At 39.8% G+C, this 17,650-nt stretch overlaps 1 protein-coding gene across 1 annotated transcript in view; it reads left to right on the top strand.

The window, feature by feature from the left end:
- The window catches only part of kiaa1109 (KIAA1109 ortholog), a 78,498-nt gene that overhangs the window by 48,234 nt on the left and 12,614 nt on the right, over positions 1-17,650 (top strand). The window contains exons 57-79 of the mRNA XM_036209974.1: positions 176-273; positions 381-569; positions 643-811; positions 957-1,165; positions 2,330-2,416; positions 3,178-3,370; positions 6,228-6,287; positions 6,420-6,646; positions 8,388-8,564; positions 9,020-9,150; positions 10,518-10,641; positions 10,746-10,858; positions 10,984-11,074; positions 11,320-11,367; positions 13,144-13,406; positions 13,500-13,715; positions 14,151-14,331; positions 14,414-14,603; positions 14,823-14,984; positions 15,063-15,199; positions 16,625-16,820; positions 17,083-17,283; positions 17,427-17,603. Coding sequence (XP_036065867.1) covers positions 176-273; positions 381-569; positions 643-811; positions 957-1,165; positions 2,330-2,416; positions 3,178-3,370; positions 6,228-6,287; positions 6,420-6,646; positions 8,388-8,564; positions 9,020-9,150; positions 10,518-10,641; positions 10,746-10,858; positions 10,984-11,074; positions 11,320-11,367; positions 13,144-13,406; positions 13,500-13,715; positions 14,151-14,331; positions 14,414-14,603; positions 14,823-14,984; positions 15,063-15,199; positions 16,625-16,820; positions 17,083-17,283; positions 17,427-17,603 — 3,639 coding nt within the window. The remainder of the gene's footprint in view (positions 1-175; positions 274-380; positions 570-642; positions 812-956; positions 1,166-2,329; positions 2,417-3,177; positions 3,371-6,227; positions 6,288-6,419; positions 6,647-8,387; positions 8,565-9,019; positions 9,151-10,517; positions 10,642-10,745; positions 10,859-10,983; positions 11,075-11,319; positions 11,368-13,143; positions 13,407-13,499; positions 13,716-14,150; positions 14,332-14,413; positions 14,604-14,822; positions 14,985-15,062; positions 15,200-16,624; positions 16,821-17,082; positions 17,284-17,426; positions 17,604-17,650) is intronic.

Below are 17,650 nucleotides of genomic sequence, written 5' to 3'. Positions count from 1 at the left end.
AAGAACGTGGAAAAAAACATTTTGATGTAATTTTGAGAAAAATAAAAATGGTGTAACCTTGAGCTGAGTTCATTAGCATTTAGTTAAAGACTTCAAGGACATTTCTAACAGAAATCAGAGCTCACACTTCATCATGCTGCAACACAGATGCTGAGCTTTCCTTTTGATCCTGCAGGAGGAGAACAACCAATCCCTCTGTGGAACGAGCATGACACCTCATCAGATGCAGACAAGCCAAAAATTCTGCTGTACTCTTTAAGCCTGATGTTCAAGGTATCTCATGATCAGAGGAAACCGCTCAATGATTTATGAAACTGAACTTGTTTTAACTGAAACTTCAGCAAAGCGACGGGAATTTACTGAGATCTTTGCGTCCACAGGGGATCCAGATGACAGCCACCACGCCGTCAATGCGGGCTGTGCGCTTCGAAACGGGCCTCATTGAGCTGGAGCTGTCCAACAGAATCCAGTGCAAGACGCAGCCGGGCGGCAGCAGCAGCTACCTGAAGCTGTTCGGTAAATGTCAGGTTGACCTCAATCTGGCCCTCGGACAGATCGTCAAGCATCAGGTACAGATCAGCAGTCTCACCTTGAATTTATTAGTCAGTAATTTTCACTTAACGAATCGCTTTCACCTGACAGGTCTACGAAGAAGCTGGATCCGACTTCCACCAGGTGGCATACTTCCGAACTCGAATCGGTCTGCGAAACGCGCTGCAGGAGGAAATCAGTGGCTCCTCAGACAAGGAGGCGGTCCTTATAACACTCAACCGGCCCATTGTTTTTGCTCAGCCGGTGGCATTTGACAGAGGTTCACTTCAATATATATCTATAGATTTTCCCTAATTATTCTCTTAAGTAGGGATAAATTGGGTTACTAAAAGAAGATAAGTGTTTTGTTTTCAGACAATAGATAAACATTTAAACCCACTTTCATCCTCTCTATTTTCCTGCAGCTGTTCTATTCTGGCTGAACTACAAAGCCGCGTATGACAACTGGAACGAGCAGCGTTTGGCTCTCAACAAGGACATCCACATGGCAACAAAGGAAGTGGTGGACAAGTTGCCGGGGATTCAGCAGACCTCCGCTCAGGCTTTCAGCACCCTCTTCCTGCAGCTGACAGTCAATGATCTTGGTATATGCCTGCCCATCACCTCTTCTCAGGTACTTCACAAGCTTGGATTTTGACTTTAAGGAACCACTCTTAAAAAACAAGAATTCCTGTGATATTAGTTTCAAGCAGGGCCGGACCTAAAGAGGGACAAGAGGGGGCAAAAAATATTTTTAATTGAAATAAAAATAATAATACTAATAAAACTGATAGAAATACATATTTTTGAAGATCTTTTCATTTGTTATGGCATTCAACTCTGCTGTTCTCATTTGCTGCCCTTCTAAAGTCTTTTGCCCCTATATAAAATACTTTAGCTCCGCCCTGATTTGAAGTAAAAAATGATTAAAATGTAAATATTTATTAGTCTTTAAGAGAGAAACAGATCAAAATTATTTCATTATGGAATTCAAAAACCTTTTAGTAAACATTTTTAAATATGTTTAATTAAAAAAAAAATCACATTTTGCTTCTGCTTCATATTTAGAGTATGTATGTTTACCTTTGTGCTGGAATCCACAACAACAAACTAATGTTGTGAAAGAAACAAAAGACAACCCCAAAATACCCAGAATGCAACATTAACCTATTCAAATTAGAAAATAGGGCTGTGAACATAACCTTCTTAATGCACATGATTTATAAATAAGAATTAAGGCGTTTATATTTGTTAATGCAAATTAATTACACCGCACTGCGGTTCAGGCTTCTACAGCATGCGTTGAAGCACTTTGTTGGTTACTTACAAGATATTCAATCAGTTTTTAGTCCTTAAATTGTGTTTTTTTTTTGGTTCTGATCACTTTTTCACAAAAAGCGAACCATGGTCAGGCGATTGATCCATGGTCAAATACTGTAACTAAAAAAAAAAAAAAAAGGTAAACGGTTTGTGATTAGTTAAATTTTTTAATCGATTCTCTGCCCCAAAAACTGCTAAGTAAAAATAGTTTACAAATAATTATTTTTTAAAACAAAACTTCTTTAATTTCAATTATGTTTCCCCTTAAAAGTTTATTTCTCTGCAGAGTGGTCTGATTTAAATAGAACTAAACCAGACCAGCAATGCAGGGGTTGTGTTGTTTTTTTAATTCACCAAAATGTTGTTTTATCTTTTTTTGTTTGCTTAATTATTTATTGTGATATAGCATGTGCATGACTGCCTGATTCACAGGAAAGGGACCTATACTCATTTTATGTGCATGGATTTATTTCCATAGAAAGGACAAGTACCAGTTGGTCAGGAAGGGACCAGCTCTGAAGCTGCGGCCTGCACATCAGCGGGCCCACAAAAAAATACACAAAAAGTAACTGGAGGTTTTTTCTCTTGTGATGGTTTGTTGTGGGAACAAAAGCTTCCAAATGAAACTGTCTCCTCTGTAACATCTGTCACAAAGACAACAGGGTTTTGTTTCGGCGCTTTGCGACAAATTTCCTCCACAAAGATGGCATGATTACAAGTGAAGCCTAATCTGCTGTCTGTGACGAGTCTTTACTGAAATGAAGGTTTTGGCTGGTTGGTGTGCAGATTTGACTTTCAGCGTTCATTATGATCAGAGGTGCAAACGGTGGGCTCCGGCTCCCTTTGGATCAGAAAGCACGTTGAGATTTTTAAATTAACTGTTGGGATAACTGCTGCTGAAAATGTGGACTGATTTTCATCAGGGCAATAAAAATATATTAATTGGATCGTATGGGAAAGATGTGCTCCTGTGTTTTGTGACTCATAAGCTTGATGAAAATCAGATTGGAGTTTTATGGATTTTCTTTCCTGATTCTCCAATTAAATTCACTCCAATGAGCTTGGGAGGTTGAAAACATTTCACTCAGAAGTGTGTCGAAATGACTTACTCAGGATTGTCTAAACACTTATAATGTCTACATTTAGAGAAGCCTGTTCAAATCTACCCTTTATCTCATTTAACTAAACTAATCAGTGACGTACAGCACACCGATGAAGTGAAATGTTAGCAGCTGACCTCTGCAGACAAATGGAAGGGGGTTTGTTTTCCTGCTCTGCCCTCTTCCCTCAAGGCTCGGTTAATCCTCTCCCTTCCCTCTTAACCAGGCCAGCATAGATTTCGACACTGGTTCAGCTCTTGTTCTGACCATTGAGAGCACGCTGATCACCGCCTGTTCCTCCGAGTCCCTGGTCAGCAAAGGTCACTTCAAGAACTTCTGCATCCGCTTCGCGGAGGGCTTCGAGACGTCCTGGGACGACTGGAAGCCAGAAATCCGAGGAGATCTTGTCATGAACGCCTGTGAGTAATGACGTTTCTGCACAGATGTGCGGTCTAAGGCCTCAGCCGCATGTATACGTACGGAGGGTTTGCTGCTGCAGGTTATTGAGTCGTCCATCGCTGTGGAGTAGTGGTGTAAAAATCATTTTCACGATGTATCGCTTTACTTCAATTGGCGATACTTGCATCGATTTAAGATACTGGTGATATTTAATAGTGCTTCTCCTGCTCCTTTTTCAGCACTTAAAAATCGAATCACACTTTCACCAATTTTCAACAATGTTGGTATAAAAATATTCAGCTCATTCAGGACATTACTGCTTTTACTTTTTGTATTTATAAACTTAAGATTTTAAAATATTGAGCAAAATATGCTCCATAGAAAATGAATGACATATTTTTCAAATTCTTTAAAAACTTTGTCCACTTTGAAACCATTGTTAACAGTCGTTTTTTAATAATTTGGCAGTGAGCTTTTATATTAGCATCATGCTAGCTCGTTTTGGTAATTTGGCATCTGCTGAGGTTTTTTATGCCAATTTTATCCAGCATTTTAGCAACACGCCAACGTTTTTTTGGCTAACTTGTTATCTGCTAAGGTTTTGAGTTTAATATTTTAGCAACAGGCTAACATTTTTGACTAATTTTACTGAGAATGTTTAGGCTATTTTGGAATTAGAATGTTAGCAATGTGCTAGCTTTTTAGGCTAATTTTGCATCAACTAAAGGTTTTGGGGGCTAATTTAGTGTTTAGTTCATATTTAAGCAACACATGACATGTTTTTGGAAAATTGGCATGTGTGGAGGATCTTTAAGCAAACTTACTAAAAATTTTAATAAGAAATTTAAGCCAACTTCAGTGGTCTTTCATAGTTATTTAGAAAAACTTTGTAAATTTTGCATTTATATAGTTTTAAATAGCTGTTGCATTTTCAGCAAATCCCTTTAGCAATTAGAGTAAATTTCTTCAGCATTTTCAGCAACCAGATTTATCAAAAAGCATTCACACTAGCATTATCATATGTAATGCAACTTTTCTAGTTATTTATGTGTCTTATTTTTGCTTTCCACTCAAACCCCGACTGCTAGTTGGCAGCACAGCACACTGAGCTTCTTTGACCAGCTCTACGCCACAACCAGCTTGTGTTGGCAATTTCTGAAATAAACTCACTTTATGTCCTCAATTATGCTTTTAGAACATTATTGAAATTATTCTGATTTACATTATAATTTTAGAATCTTATTGAAATAAAATATGCATGAAAAATATTTTCTTGTGCAAATCAGACAATATTGACTGCTCTCTTCAAAAACAAATATTTCTTAATTTACCAAAAGAAAAGTTCCATGAATTTTCTCTGGTAAAAGCAACTTGAATATGACAAACAGTTGCTTAATGTTGGGATCATTAAATAAAATTAATTTGACAATTTTGTCACAATTAATTCATATTCAGGTAGAGTCATATTCTTTAAAAAAATTGTTCTGGTGCAGTCTTGGGATATATCGCGATGCATATCGTATCGTGAACCAGGTATCGGGATACGTATCGCCAGACTCTTACCAATACACACCCGACCGTAGAGAGGAGCGGCTACATCTTGATGCGTCTTGCAGTTCCCTTGATGTTTGTGCGGTCTCCTCAAGGGACTTTATAAAAATGGTACACACTATGTTCATGGGTGTTTGGTTTGTGTATTTTGGAGTATTTATGAAGATAATGCAAGTTTCACACTTACGACGTATGGATGATGCTGTTGTACAGTTCCTGCCCTTACGCCACACTCTAGTCATCAAGTGCGGGCAATGAGTCCTCACAAATGCTGCACGCACTGAGTGTGCAGGTAATACACAAGTACCAGTGGGATGTCAACACAAACAACTCTGTCGAATTTTCTCGTTTCTAACAGGATTAGATGGATAGAAAAAATAAAAAAGCAGTACCACATGTCTGCATCTCTTCTACTTCACCCATGCGTGTTGTCTCCTGCCGAATGCTCGTAGAAAAAAATGTGCTCTAACATTTTCTCTCTTTGGGCTTTCCAAGCTGTCTATTATCTTAAATTTTAGTGTGGGCCTCCTGCATGCCTCACACAGGTTTGCCCGCAGACAGCCGTATCTAAGGGCAAATTATAAGGTGGTTTTACCTTCATTTATGTTAACTACTGTATATGTCAGAAACAAGACCTGAGGGCAAACATCAGTCATGGTCAATTTTAGTTCTGCCTGCAGCATCTATAACTAATTTAGGTACTTGGCCTGCCAACAGTGCTGGCAGGACTTTAAATCACAACGTCCAAAAATGCCAATTTACATTTGCTTACGGCAAAGGGAAAAAGACTCTCAAAAAGTACGTTGATTTAAAAAAGATTTTATAATAAAACAATATAAATGTTTTCTTAAACTATTATTGAGTTTTAATTTCTCTATTGTAAATGTTATTCTTATGAAGAGGAACACATATTGTTCCTTGTATTTAGCACTGTATAACCTCCTCCACCCTTATAAGGAAATGATGGTTGATATTTTTCATTTAAAAACTAATTCTGTATTTTAATGCCATAATATTTGTATTACAAATAAAGGGAAGCCATGTGCTCCTTGAAAATGTTGCTTTTCTACATGCTAAGAAATGTAAATTATTTGCAAAATTTGCTTATGAAGGTAAAAGATTTGCATTTCAGATTGTAGTTAAATTTTCTCCTTTGGACAGCTTACTTGCATGCATCTTTTCTTGACACCTTTACTTTCTGAAGAGCACCGGACAATGTTGCATTTAAGACGCGCAGAACACAGAAAGATCTATGTCTGTTGCAGTCTATTTTTTTAGCGGATAAATCTGATAAAAGATTAAAATCTGTATAAATTCTGCTTGCAGGCGTAGTCCCTGATGGTACTTATGAAGTTTGCTCCAGGACTACCGGGCAGGCATCTGCAGGTGAGATCTTTCAACAGTCTGGTCTAAAGTTACATCTTCTTTACATCTTAGAGTGGTGCAGTAACTTAAAAAAAAAAGATTCAAATATTCACCGTCTTTGTGTTTTATCTTCCTTTAATTTCCTGAACACAGAGAGCAGCAGTGCTGGCACCTGGACTCTCAACGTGCTCTGGAAAATGTGTGGAATCGACGTTCACATGGACCCCAACATCGGCAAGCGGCTCAACGCGCTGGGAAACACGCTGACGTCGCTGACGGGGGAGGAGGATGTGGATGACATCACAGACCTGAACTCTGGAAACATCGCTGACCTGTCGGATGAGGATGAAACCGACGCCATGTCCCCCACCATCCACATGGTTAGAACCTCCGCAGTTCATCCTCATTCCAGTTTAGTTACTATTATTAGACACAAAAACTGGAACAAAACACCTCATAACAGGTTAGGAAAGCAGGAGGAGGACAGTATGCAAAGAAACTGACAGTAAGAGGCACATCTGATTGTTAACGCTGAGATCACAGCTTTTGGGCAGGAAACAGTCTAGCTCACAAACTGTTCATGAAATCCAGAATTCTTCTTCTCTCTTTTAATTTTAGCACATGTTGACCACAAAATGTACTGTCTGACGTGTTAACTTGTGAGTTTTTCAGAGACCATGCTTATCTAGTCAATAACGCATTTAAACGATCAACAGAACTGTTATCTGTTCCCACATTTAACATAAGGGAATACAAGTACCATAATTTTCAGACTATAAGTCGCACCATCAAAAAATGCATAATAAAGAAGGAAAGCAATCACATATAGTTCCGACTTTGCTGAGAATTTTATTTATTTGCTAATGAAAAAAGTATTTAAAAAAAACATGGTGTCTGGATTCCTTTTGAAATCCAGGGCACTTAAAATCCCCTCACTATATAGTTTTTTGTAGTTAGGAAGCCTATGTGGTGCTTCTTCTTCTGTGTTTCTGTCAGTAGAAAATACTGATACACACACCTATTGTGCAATCAAGAAGTTGTTGCAATTAAAAAAAAAAAAAATTACATGTAAGTCAGACCCCCTGCTAAATTATGCAAAAATATGTGACTTATACTCCAAAAAATTAGGGTAGTTTTAAATGTAAATGTGTCTTTTTCTTTGAAACTAATTCACAATGACATTCAATTTTAAAACCATAGCTACATAATGAATTTACGCAGCAAAGAAATCTTAATATTAAGAAGTTGGCTTAATTCCTATTCAATTTCAACTTAACTAAGTGAACTAGACTTGATTTAAGATGCAAAGAGTTGTTTACTGAGAATAAATTACTTGCTTTATAAGAAAAAAAAATATTTGTCAAAGTTGTGCTTGTAATAAAACATAAAAGGTTGTTAGATTAATATTGGAAATAACTACTGATTTATTGACTGATTTGGTAAATTTCAAGCATTAATTGTAGACAGTATAAAAAAAATGCCCACAGATTAATCAAACTTAGAGAAAAAATGAAATGCATCGATATGACTACAGGAAAAAAAACACACTTAAGTCGCATTTTATTCATTAATTCAAGCAATGAACTAAATTCCAGTAGAGTTGAAATTATTGCTAGTGGGAAGAAGCAAACTTTTATAGTCCTACCCCCACTGAGTTATTTCATTTAATGGTTTTGCATAGTTTTCACGATCCGGATCTGATCAGATCAAGTGAAGATTTTTTTCAAGTAACAAAATTGAGTGCCTTTTGATTATTGATTATCCTAAAAAACCATAATCTTAACATGTAGCAGATATGTAATACTTGTTGATTATCATCAGAATATAATTTCATATTAATCCAGAAATCCTCCATACACTTTGCAGATTAAGTTTTTTACTAATAGAAAAAGTGTAATTTTTTTTTTTTTTTTGATGAAGTGATGTTTTCTTGTTTTATTATTATTATTAGTACCTGTTCAGCCATGTTTCTCTGTCTAAAGGAACCAGTTAAAGTGACCAATGACTAGATAAATGAACTTTCGGTTTTTGCACTTCAGAATGATGTGAGTTTGCAGATATCATGTTTCCCAGCTGCTCTATCCTCCACACACACACACATGTCCCTGCCGTTGTTCACAGAGTCCAGAGAGCCAGATCAGCCCTCGACTAACCTTAAGAAAGCGTCTGGTAAACCACATCCTGGGCCTCAGCCCCAGGCCTCAGAGTGTATCTGTCCCCCTGGACTACTTTAACAGTGCATCGCCTAGTCTCCAAACGGTCCCAGCCAGGTCCCAAAGACCTCTCTCCTGGGCCTGTGTATGTAGACATCTACAGTGTTCCTCTCCTCTGAGCTCATGGATCATCTCTGCCAATGAAGTCAATAAATCAAGTTTTCTTAATCCCAGAATGCAGAGCAATGTTGTGGTTAAATTGCATGGAAATGCTGAGTTGTGTTGCTTAGCTTCTGATTTCCTGTCTTTAATAATTGTCACTGGTGGGTGAAGGAAAAAAAAAGACTGGTATTCAATCCGTTACAGCAGGACAGCTCTTTTTCCTTTTTTTCTCAGAGTGAACTGGTGGTGGAGGTGGTTTGTCATGTTTTGTGGGAAGCTCCCTGGTGGTTGGATCCATCATAAATTATGACCAGATTTAGGGAATCCACATGTTTTGGGAGCGAATGAATCCTTCACGTGGAGATTTTCTTTGATTCCTCACAAAAACTCTCATTTTTTTCAGAAACTAGTTTGTAATTTGCACCATTGCTGTCACAGGAGGCTGTTGACCCTCGGAGGCCAGTTGTGATGGGGAACCAGATGATTGACCCTCGTGGGAGGAAGTTTACTAAGAGAGTGGTGGACATCCGCGAGCTGAACGAACAGGCCAAAGTTATTGACGACCTCAAGTAAGGATTCTTTATCACTGTGATTTGACATTAAAGGGCCTATGTCATGCAAAATCAGCTTTTTAGAGCTTTTAAGTGCAAGAGGATCTGGAAGCAGACAACAACATGGCCCCAAGATGGCGCCAGGGCATGATTAGCTGGAAGTCCTCGAATGAAGTTCACACTCTTTCCCTAGAAAAACACTGTAACCAGGTTACAGTTAGGGTTAATAATCTTCTAGTATAGATGCATAAATTTAGCTTGCTGCTACGGTTGCAACATCTTTGCTTCCGGCTGATGATGAGTTTAAGGTTGTGTTTGAGCGCCATCTTACCTGCAACCAGGTTTAAGTGTGTTATAATGTTAACTCCTCACGAAAAACAACCCCAAAGCAGTATTTTGCTCCATTCACACATCTCACCTCATTCCTCTATAAACCAGCTTTTTCCAATCCCCATAAATAAATGGGTCGTCACATTCATACGTATGAACGTGGGGGAACAGCCCCTTCTAGGAAGAGTCTGCACTGCCATCACTGCCTCCAGGCTAACACACACACACACACACACACACACCCCCACACACTTTCTCTATGAAGCTAGCGGTGATCAGCAAAACGCTTAGATTTTAGCATTGACTTTGAAAAAAAGTTATTCCTCTCGCACATAATTTACAGAGACAACAACGGCAAAGGGCCGAGGCCGGCTCTAGGCTGATGTCAGGAAATGGGCGGCACCTACAAGAAGCTAAAGGCAGAGCTTCAGAAATTTAGGCGTCTTACTTTCAGCTAGAAAAGAAGCTTGCAAAAGTAATTAATTTAATTGAAAAATTGTTCTTTAGTGTGCCAAAAGTTGTTTACTCTGAAAGGTTTAAGAATAGCATGATATACACCATTTAAGCTATGAACACACCAGGCAGGTCTGTCTCTACTCGATACTAACGTAGGTACTCGTAGTCGGAAGAGGCTTGATGCGTAAAATCAATCCGCCAATCAGTGACTTTCATTTTGAAATGACAGAAGCTCCGCCCTAACCAGTTCATTTCATTTTTTTTATGAACCTACAACACACAGGGGACCAAAAATGGTATGAATCAGTCCAGCCTAATGGGTCCATTCTATTATGGAAACACTCAAAATACAGTACCAGTCTAGTACCAAATCTGAGTCCCTGATTGGTCAAAGTACAACTAGATAGCACTCAGTCTCTGCACAATTTGTATGTGGAGCCCCAAACAGAAAACTTGTGAATGCAACAGTTTTGAATGCAGAACCCAAAACACGCACATACATGAGTTTGTATGGACTTTTCACTGGAAGTGGTCGCTTGCACTTGCAATTTTGAGCCTGGTGTGAATGCAGCTAAGCAAAAATCTACTGATATTTTCAGGAAACTGGGAGCCAGCGAAGGCACCATCAACCAGGAGATCCAGCGCTACCAACAGCTGGAATCTGTGGCTGTCAACGACATCCGGAGAGATGTGCGAAAGAAGCTGCGGCGCTCCAGCATGAGGGTGAGCCATCTAAGCAGTCGTCTTAACATAAAGCAGATCTGAGCCAAGAAGTTCATTTCATTTTTACTGTTATTGAGCTGTTTCTGACTGCCTGTTTTACCCAGGCGGCCTCTCTAAAGGATAAGTGGAGTCTTGGCTACAAGCCAAGCTACAACCGCTCCAAAAGCATCTCTGCGGCTGCCGGACGGCCTCCTTTGAAAAGGATGGACAGACAGAGGTAACCAGCTGGAATCAGTCTGACACAAATCATTATCTGTTAGAAGTTGTATCAGCTCCTGTAATGAAAGTGGTGTATATTAAAATTATATTTTTTGAATTAAAGCCAAACTTTTCCGTCTTTAGTTCCAGGATTGGGGACGTGGAGGATTTACCAGACATCCGTGTTGAAGCTTCTTCTCCTGCTCCACGGGTCACCTTCAACATCCAGGACTCGGTATGTTTTAACACTTTTATTTACCATTATTAATTCATACCTGCTCAGGTAATCTATTTTTGATAAGTTCATCATTCAGGAGGTCAGAGTATATTGTGTCATTAAATGTGGATCATCACATCTCATCCTTCATTTCTGTGTTTGTTATGATATTTAAAGCAGCCGCTACATGTGGAGTCTGTTTTTCCCAGGTTTAATTGAGCTTTGTTAATAACTGTTTTGTTTAATTGACAATCAAAAATCAGGCTTTGGACCCTGCACAGTCCCCTTCCAGTGAAGCAAAGGTTTTCAAGGTATTCGGTTTAAAAAGTTCCAATAAAATCATAAATCAGTTCCAGTTAAATCTCTTCTTGTCTGATTACCTGCCGGATGCTGGTTGGGTTTTGTTTATGCTTTTCAAAACAGGATGTAGCTTTTTTTTTTTTAATAAATATTTTTTTTTTACTCTCTTTCTAACAGATTACTTGTATTTGTAATTTAAAATATAAAACTAACTCCAGCATGTTTAAAAAAAGTGAAATGATGGCATGAAAAACAAAAAATGAAGATGTTTAGTGAATAAATGTAATGCCTGCTGTCATCCTGTGATGAATCTGCATAATGAATCCATCAGACCCTCTAACCTTAACATGTGCTGTGGTTTCTAACATGCATGTGTAAACTCACAATCATAACCTGTCTCCTACGGTTTCTCACTAAAAGAGGTCTGTATGCATGCTAAACTGTGTGACCTTAAAACTCTGGATATTTGACCCCGAAACTCACAGCTTTACTTATGAAGCAAGCAGGTTAATGCAAATCATCTCACCTATAGTTTTCGGCTGTCTAAATACAATGTAGTTCTTTTTTTTTATCCATTAAGTACTAATTGTTTGAAAATTTTACTAAATTTTTACTAAATTCACAAGTTTAAGAAATAACAGGAAAAATTTAACCCAAAAGGTCAACTTCTCCCCAAAAACTGTTAAGGCCGTGTCACACTCCTGCTATGGACACCATTCTCTACCAGGGTTTTAAATGAAATTCATTAGTGATTTATGTATCAATTACCCATTTTTTATGTGATACATGGGCTGTATAGGCAATTTAAAAGTTAAATGGTACATGAGTGAAAATTCTATTAGACATACATGGAATGGTTGTGGAAAGCCATAGATTTGGATATGCATCTTGCAAAAATGACGTAAATTTGCTTAAGGTTTGAGTAATAATTGCATATACGCTATGTAAAATACACATGAACAGCATAATTCTCAACTAACAAAAATTTTGTAACAAATAACAAAGTTCACGTTAAGATCTGTTGGAAGAAACTTTCAACAGACATCAGCCCACACTGACGAATGACGAACGCAAGAATTACGTCTGTCACAGACGTATCATGAAAGACAGAATTTACATATGCGGACAATGTGCAAGGTGTACATAGTGTGACATGGTCTTTAGATCTAGAGTGACCCAGAAAGACCCAAAATGCTTCTCCTCTTGATCTTCCTACATTGCTTTTTTTTTTTGTAAAGTAGTCGTAAAAATTGTCCTTTCTCTAAATACAATTTTATAATTTCTCCTTTGTCAAAAACTGATTTTTTTTGTTTTAAACAACCCACTTATGGTAAAAATAAAATATAAAAAAGGTTTTATCTTTCCAGCTTTTTTCTCTTCTGGGTTTTTTTATCTGCTGACAAATTAACTTTTTTCCAGCTATGCATAAGGATTGATGCTTTTATTTTGGTAAACTTCCTGGTGGTCATTTTTCTGAGTGTTTTCTTCACCTTTCCCTCCTACAGAGTGTCCTCTCCTCTTTAGCTTTCCTAATGTTGCCAATCTTTGACGCAGACGCCATGCGTCTCAGCTTTTGGCTAACGTGGTTTACTGTCATTGGATGCTTTCTTCTAACGTTGTAGGAACAATTTTTACATCCTAAATGGTCCAATGCACAGAAGACCACACCTTCAGGGGTTTTTACGTTTCCTGGTTATATTTCCTTCTTCCCATTTAAAATGCAGAATTCTTTATGCTTAATTAACCTCAGATTATCCAACAAACTGACTTTGTATTCTTCTCTCAAGTTTCCCGAGGAGACAGAGGGCGACCTGTTCTCAGTCACCATTGACGACCCATCCCATCCTCATCTTCACCTTAATTTTTCATCCGATGTTGAGGGCCAGCAGTCAGTTTTCAGTGCTCCTGCCACCCCTTCTGTCTTCTCACCCACACTTCCCTTCCAGCACGATGACATCAGGCGCGATGAAGCATCGTCTTCCTCCTCAGAAGACTCAGAGAAGGAGGACGAGTTTGAACGCGGGAGGCTGCCAGGGTATCACAGGCCTTTGTAAGTCCTCTTCTCATGTCTACAGTTTTGTAGATGAAGTCGATAAATGCACAAAAGTCAATAAAACCAAATCATTATTTTTGTTCATCGCAGCCCGGCGCCTCAGAGGAAGCCCTCAGGTTTTTCTGCTGTGAGCCAGCTGTTCAGCGAGCGCTGGCCCAGCACACCGGCAAACCGCAGCTTCAGCGGCACGGCGACTGAGAGAAACATCGACTTTGAGCTGGACGTCCGTGTGGAGATTGATAGTGGGAAGTGTGTCCTTCACCCCACTACTCAGCAGATGGAGCACGAAGATGTTTCTTTGAAGAGGTGAACAGAAACCCTGAAAGCAGCACATTAACCAGATCAGTGACCTTGTGGTAGAGTGTCCGCCCTGAGACTGGAAGGTCGTGAGTTCAAATCCAGGCCGAGTCATACCAAAGACTCTTAAATCGGGATCCAGTGCCTCTCTGCTTGACACTCACCAATAAGGGGTTGGATTGGGGGGTTAAACCACCAAATGGTCTGTCTGCAGCTCACCGCTCCCCTAGTGGATGGGTCAAATACGGAGAACAAATTTCACACACTGCAGTGTGTGATAATTAATGGGACTTTAACCTTTAACACATAAAAAGCTTAATAAATCTATCACTTTCTACGACATAGTTTCTCCACAGCGGCAGCAGTTCATTAGAAATTAATCAGAGTGGTCTTTAATAGAATAAGTTAGTCTAGTTTGCTAAATTTATGACATTGATTTCATAGAAGCTGTGACCGCAGCCTCAGGAGTCTGGATCAAGAATCTCCTCCCAAAAAGAAGAAGCTCCAGCCCGCCTTCACCTCCACCACCCATCTCCTCGCTGGAAAGAAGTGTCCGTCCACTCTGCAGACCAAATCCAACGACTTGGAGACGACTGTCTTTTACATTCCAGGAGTGGACGTTAAGGTTCGCCTTTCTATCAAAATCTTAACACATTATGTCTTTTTTTTTTTTCCCCCTAAAATAACTTCTTGTTTTCGCCTTGCAGTTGCACTACAACTCCAAGACTCTTAAGACGGAGTCGCCCAACGCCTCACGGGGATCCTCCCTGCCCCGCACTCTCTCCAAAGAGTCCAAGCTGTATGGTATGAAAGATAGCAGTCCTACAAACCCTCCCAATGCAGTCCAAAGCAAGACTATCTCGCTCCTACCTCCCCTGCCCCCACCTATACCATCAGGTACAGAGCAATCGCTTATTTCATGTGCATGCTCTAGCCCCTCCCACAATCACCAATGTTAGACCGGCACGCCTCTTCAGAGCGAGGAACCGCACCAAAGTTTATCCCTTATGTTAGATTTCAAACCGTCATGTACTGTGATGAATTTCACAAAGAAAACAGCAAAATGAGATTCAGGAGTGAATCCAAGTTTCACCTGCTTGTTATGTGTCTCTGCAGCCAAAGGGAAGAGCAGCGGCGGTGTGAAGACAGCCAAACTGTACGCCTGGGTGGCTCTCCAGACTCTTCCAGAGGAAATGGTGATCAGCCCCTGTCTGCTGGATTTCCTGGAAAAAGCCCTGGAGACCATTCCCATCACTCCTGTGGATCGAAACTATGCAGGTCTGCTTTCATTCATGCAGCTTTGCTGTCCTCGCTCATTTTCCTGCTACAAACGGGTACCATGTTTTTGTTTTGCAGTGTCGAACCAGGAGGAGGACATGGGTCCGTTTGATACGGTGGAGCCGCTGGAGGAGTCCACCACCTCTCTGGTGTCTTCCTCCACGTCGGCCTACTCCTCCTTCCCAGTAGACGTGGTTGTCTACGTCAGAGTCCAGGTACTCACAACTGTACACTTAGGTCTCTGTGACATTTGGATTAAACTAGTTTTATCAACAATTTTTTTACCGTGTTTCAGAAGATTTATCTTTGATATTTTAACACAAATACACTAAATGTCACATTCCTTTATCTACACTATGAAAAGGGATAGCCTAAAATAATAAATAATTTAAAGTGACAACGAATGTCAGTTTAATTTGTTAGCATTTACATCCTTATAATAGAACCCCAAATGACAGTGAAATTTCAGATTTGTTTCATCTTAAAGGGTAACCAAACATTAAATACTCTTTTTTTGTCTGTTGACCTCTATAAATGGGCCTTTAAAGTCCTGTCTGTTGGTCATTGCCACATTTTTGACAATTTAAAATAAACTTGTTCAACTCCTGAAATTCCAGTCAAAAATAGTCTTTGTGCTGCACCCTACAGGTTAAAACGAGGTATTACAGTTGACTTTTATGATTGGTCAACTGGTGTAAGTCCCACATCATTTTAAAAGTTTGACGTCATCTTGCTCGGCAGCTCCAGTATAAAAGCCCCGCCCACCTTTGATTCTGTAACGGTCAGTCGTTATGGTGTTAGCTTTAGCATAGCTTGTAGGTGTTTTGCCTTCAGTTTTCAAAAATCAACTGGCTTGAACAACTTTCTAGTGGACTTGGAAGTTAGGCAACAGGGATTTAGTCCAATTGACATTGAATCCAGTAAACTTTGTCCTTGTGATTAGCTAAATGCGTTAGCCTTTATTAGCCATGATGCTAGCATCATTTTACCACTCAGACACGGGTTCTCTTCAGTCTGGACCATGAGCTCCTGCCTCGGGTGAAGGTGGAGGAGAAAAATCCTCAATCTCCACAGAAAATTCTGTGAAGATACTGGCATTCCTTTGCTCAGTACCACTCTCCATATTGAACACGCAGAGTGACTATGTTAACTCCAGCTAACCTCACTGTCACTGTCAATCACAGATCCAAACCACACCTCCCCTCCTTTTCCCGCCACTTTTTTGCATTTTTCAAATCTTGACTAAGAATGGAGTCAGCCTCCCTTTAAATCCAGTTTAACTATTGTCAAGAGTATGGAGCAAAATTATTTTGACTCATTTTAATAATCGTTTTTTTAATTTCTAGATCCATGCTCTTAATGAGATAAAAACATCTCAACTGTGGTGATTTTTAGAAATTTTGTAAAGCAAACATACTTTAAAATACCTTCAAACATGGCCAAATATAATATGGAATGTCTAAAAACAGTGTTTTAAATCTCTGCGATGATCAAAAAGTTTGCAGTGTACAGAGAAAAATAAATTACAAATCTTTGGACTCGTGTGGATAGCTTCTATGCAGTTTTCTTAGTTTATTGATGATCTTGTTGCCCTGTTTGTTAGAAAATGTTCACATATGTTTGTGTTTTATGCCCTGCAGCCTTCTCAGATTCGCTTCAGCTGCCTGCCCATGTCCAGAGTGGAGTGTATGCTCAAGCTGCCTTCTTTAGACCTGGTCTTCTCCTCCAACCGTGGAGAGTTAGAGACCCCGACAGGAGCCCACCCCACCGACGGATCACACCAGCCTTCCTCCACTCCTCCCGGACAGCATATTCCCAAACTGCCCCCCAGCAAAGGTCAGTTGGGAGTAAAGCCCCTTTGCTTTTGGTGAACCGTTATGTTTTACTGTTTTCAGGGAAAACAAGAATCTTTCTGTCATTTCCAGAATGACAGGATATCTAATCACAGTTTGTTCAGGTGCAATCTTGCCTTCTTCAGATTGTCAGTTTATACCATTCATATATTATGTTCTCAGATGTTACATCAAACTCTTCTACTGACTTTTGTCTTGAGAATTGTCACAAAATTGGCTTTGTAACACCGTCTCTCTCCCTCCAGCATCTCCATTGCTAGGAAGTCCTTTGGGGAGAAGTCGCCACAGCAGCAGCCAGTCCGACCTAACGACGCCCCCCAGTAACTCCTCTGGGCTCAGCTTCACCGCTTGCATGTCCGATTTCTCGCTCTACGTCTTCCACCCCTACGGCGCTGGAAAGCAGAAATCTGCCGTCACAGGCCTGCCTCCCGGTCCAGGTCCGCTGGGTAAGAAAGTTCTGTCACCACAGTGACTTCCAGGAAGATTCTATTGCTTCTCTAGAGTTACGTCAACTTAGACTGTGGTAGATAGACGCCGTTTCTTTCCAACAGCATGAATTTGTTCTGATTGCTGTCTGTTTTTTGCCCAGGAACAGTAGACGAGGAGCCATCCTCGGTGACGGGAAGAAAAGACTCTCTGAGTATCAACCTGGAGTTTGTGAAAGTCAGTTTATCCAGGATGAGACGCACCGGAGGACCCACCTTCATCGAGAGCTTCATTCCTCCCAAAGGGGGGAAAATGGACACCACCCTCATCAACATCTCAGGTACGCCGAAAAGACCGTCAGACCAGCAAGACATTTGGAACAACCTC

Source organism: Oryzias melastigma, linkage group LG22 (genome assembly GCF_002922805.2).
Source record: "Oryzias melastigma strain HK-1 linkage group LG22, ASM292280v2, whole genome shotgun sequence".
NCBI lineage: Eukaryota > Metazoa > Chordata > Actinopteri > Beloniformes > Adrianichthyidae > Oryzias > Oryzias melastigma.
Note: the sequence above shows the minus strand (reverse complement) of the source record. Positions and strands in the feature narration are given on the sequence as shown.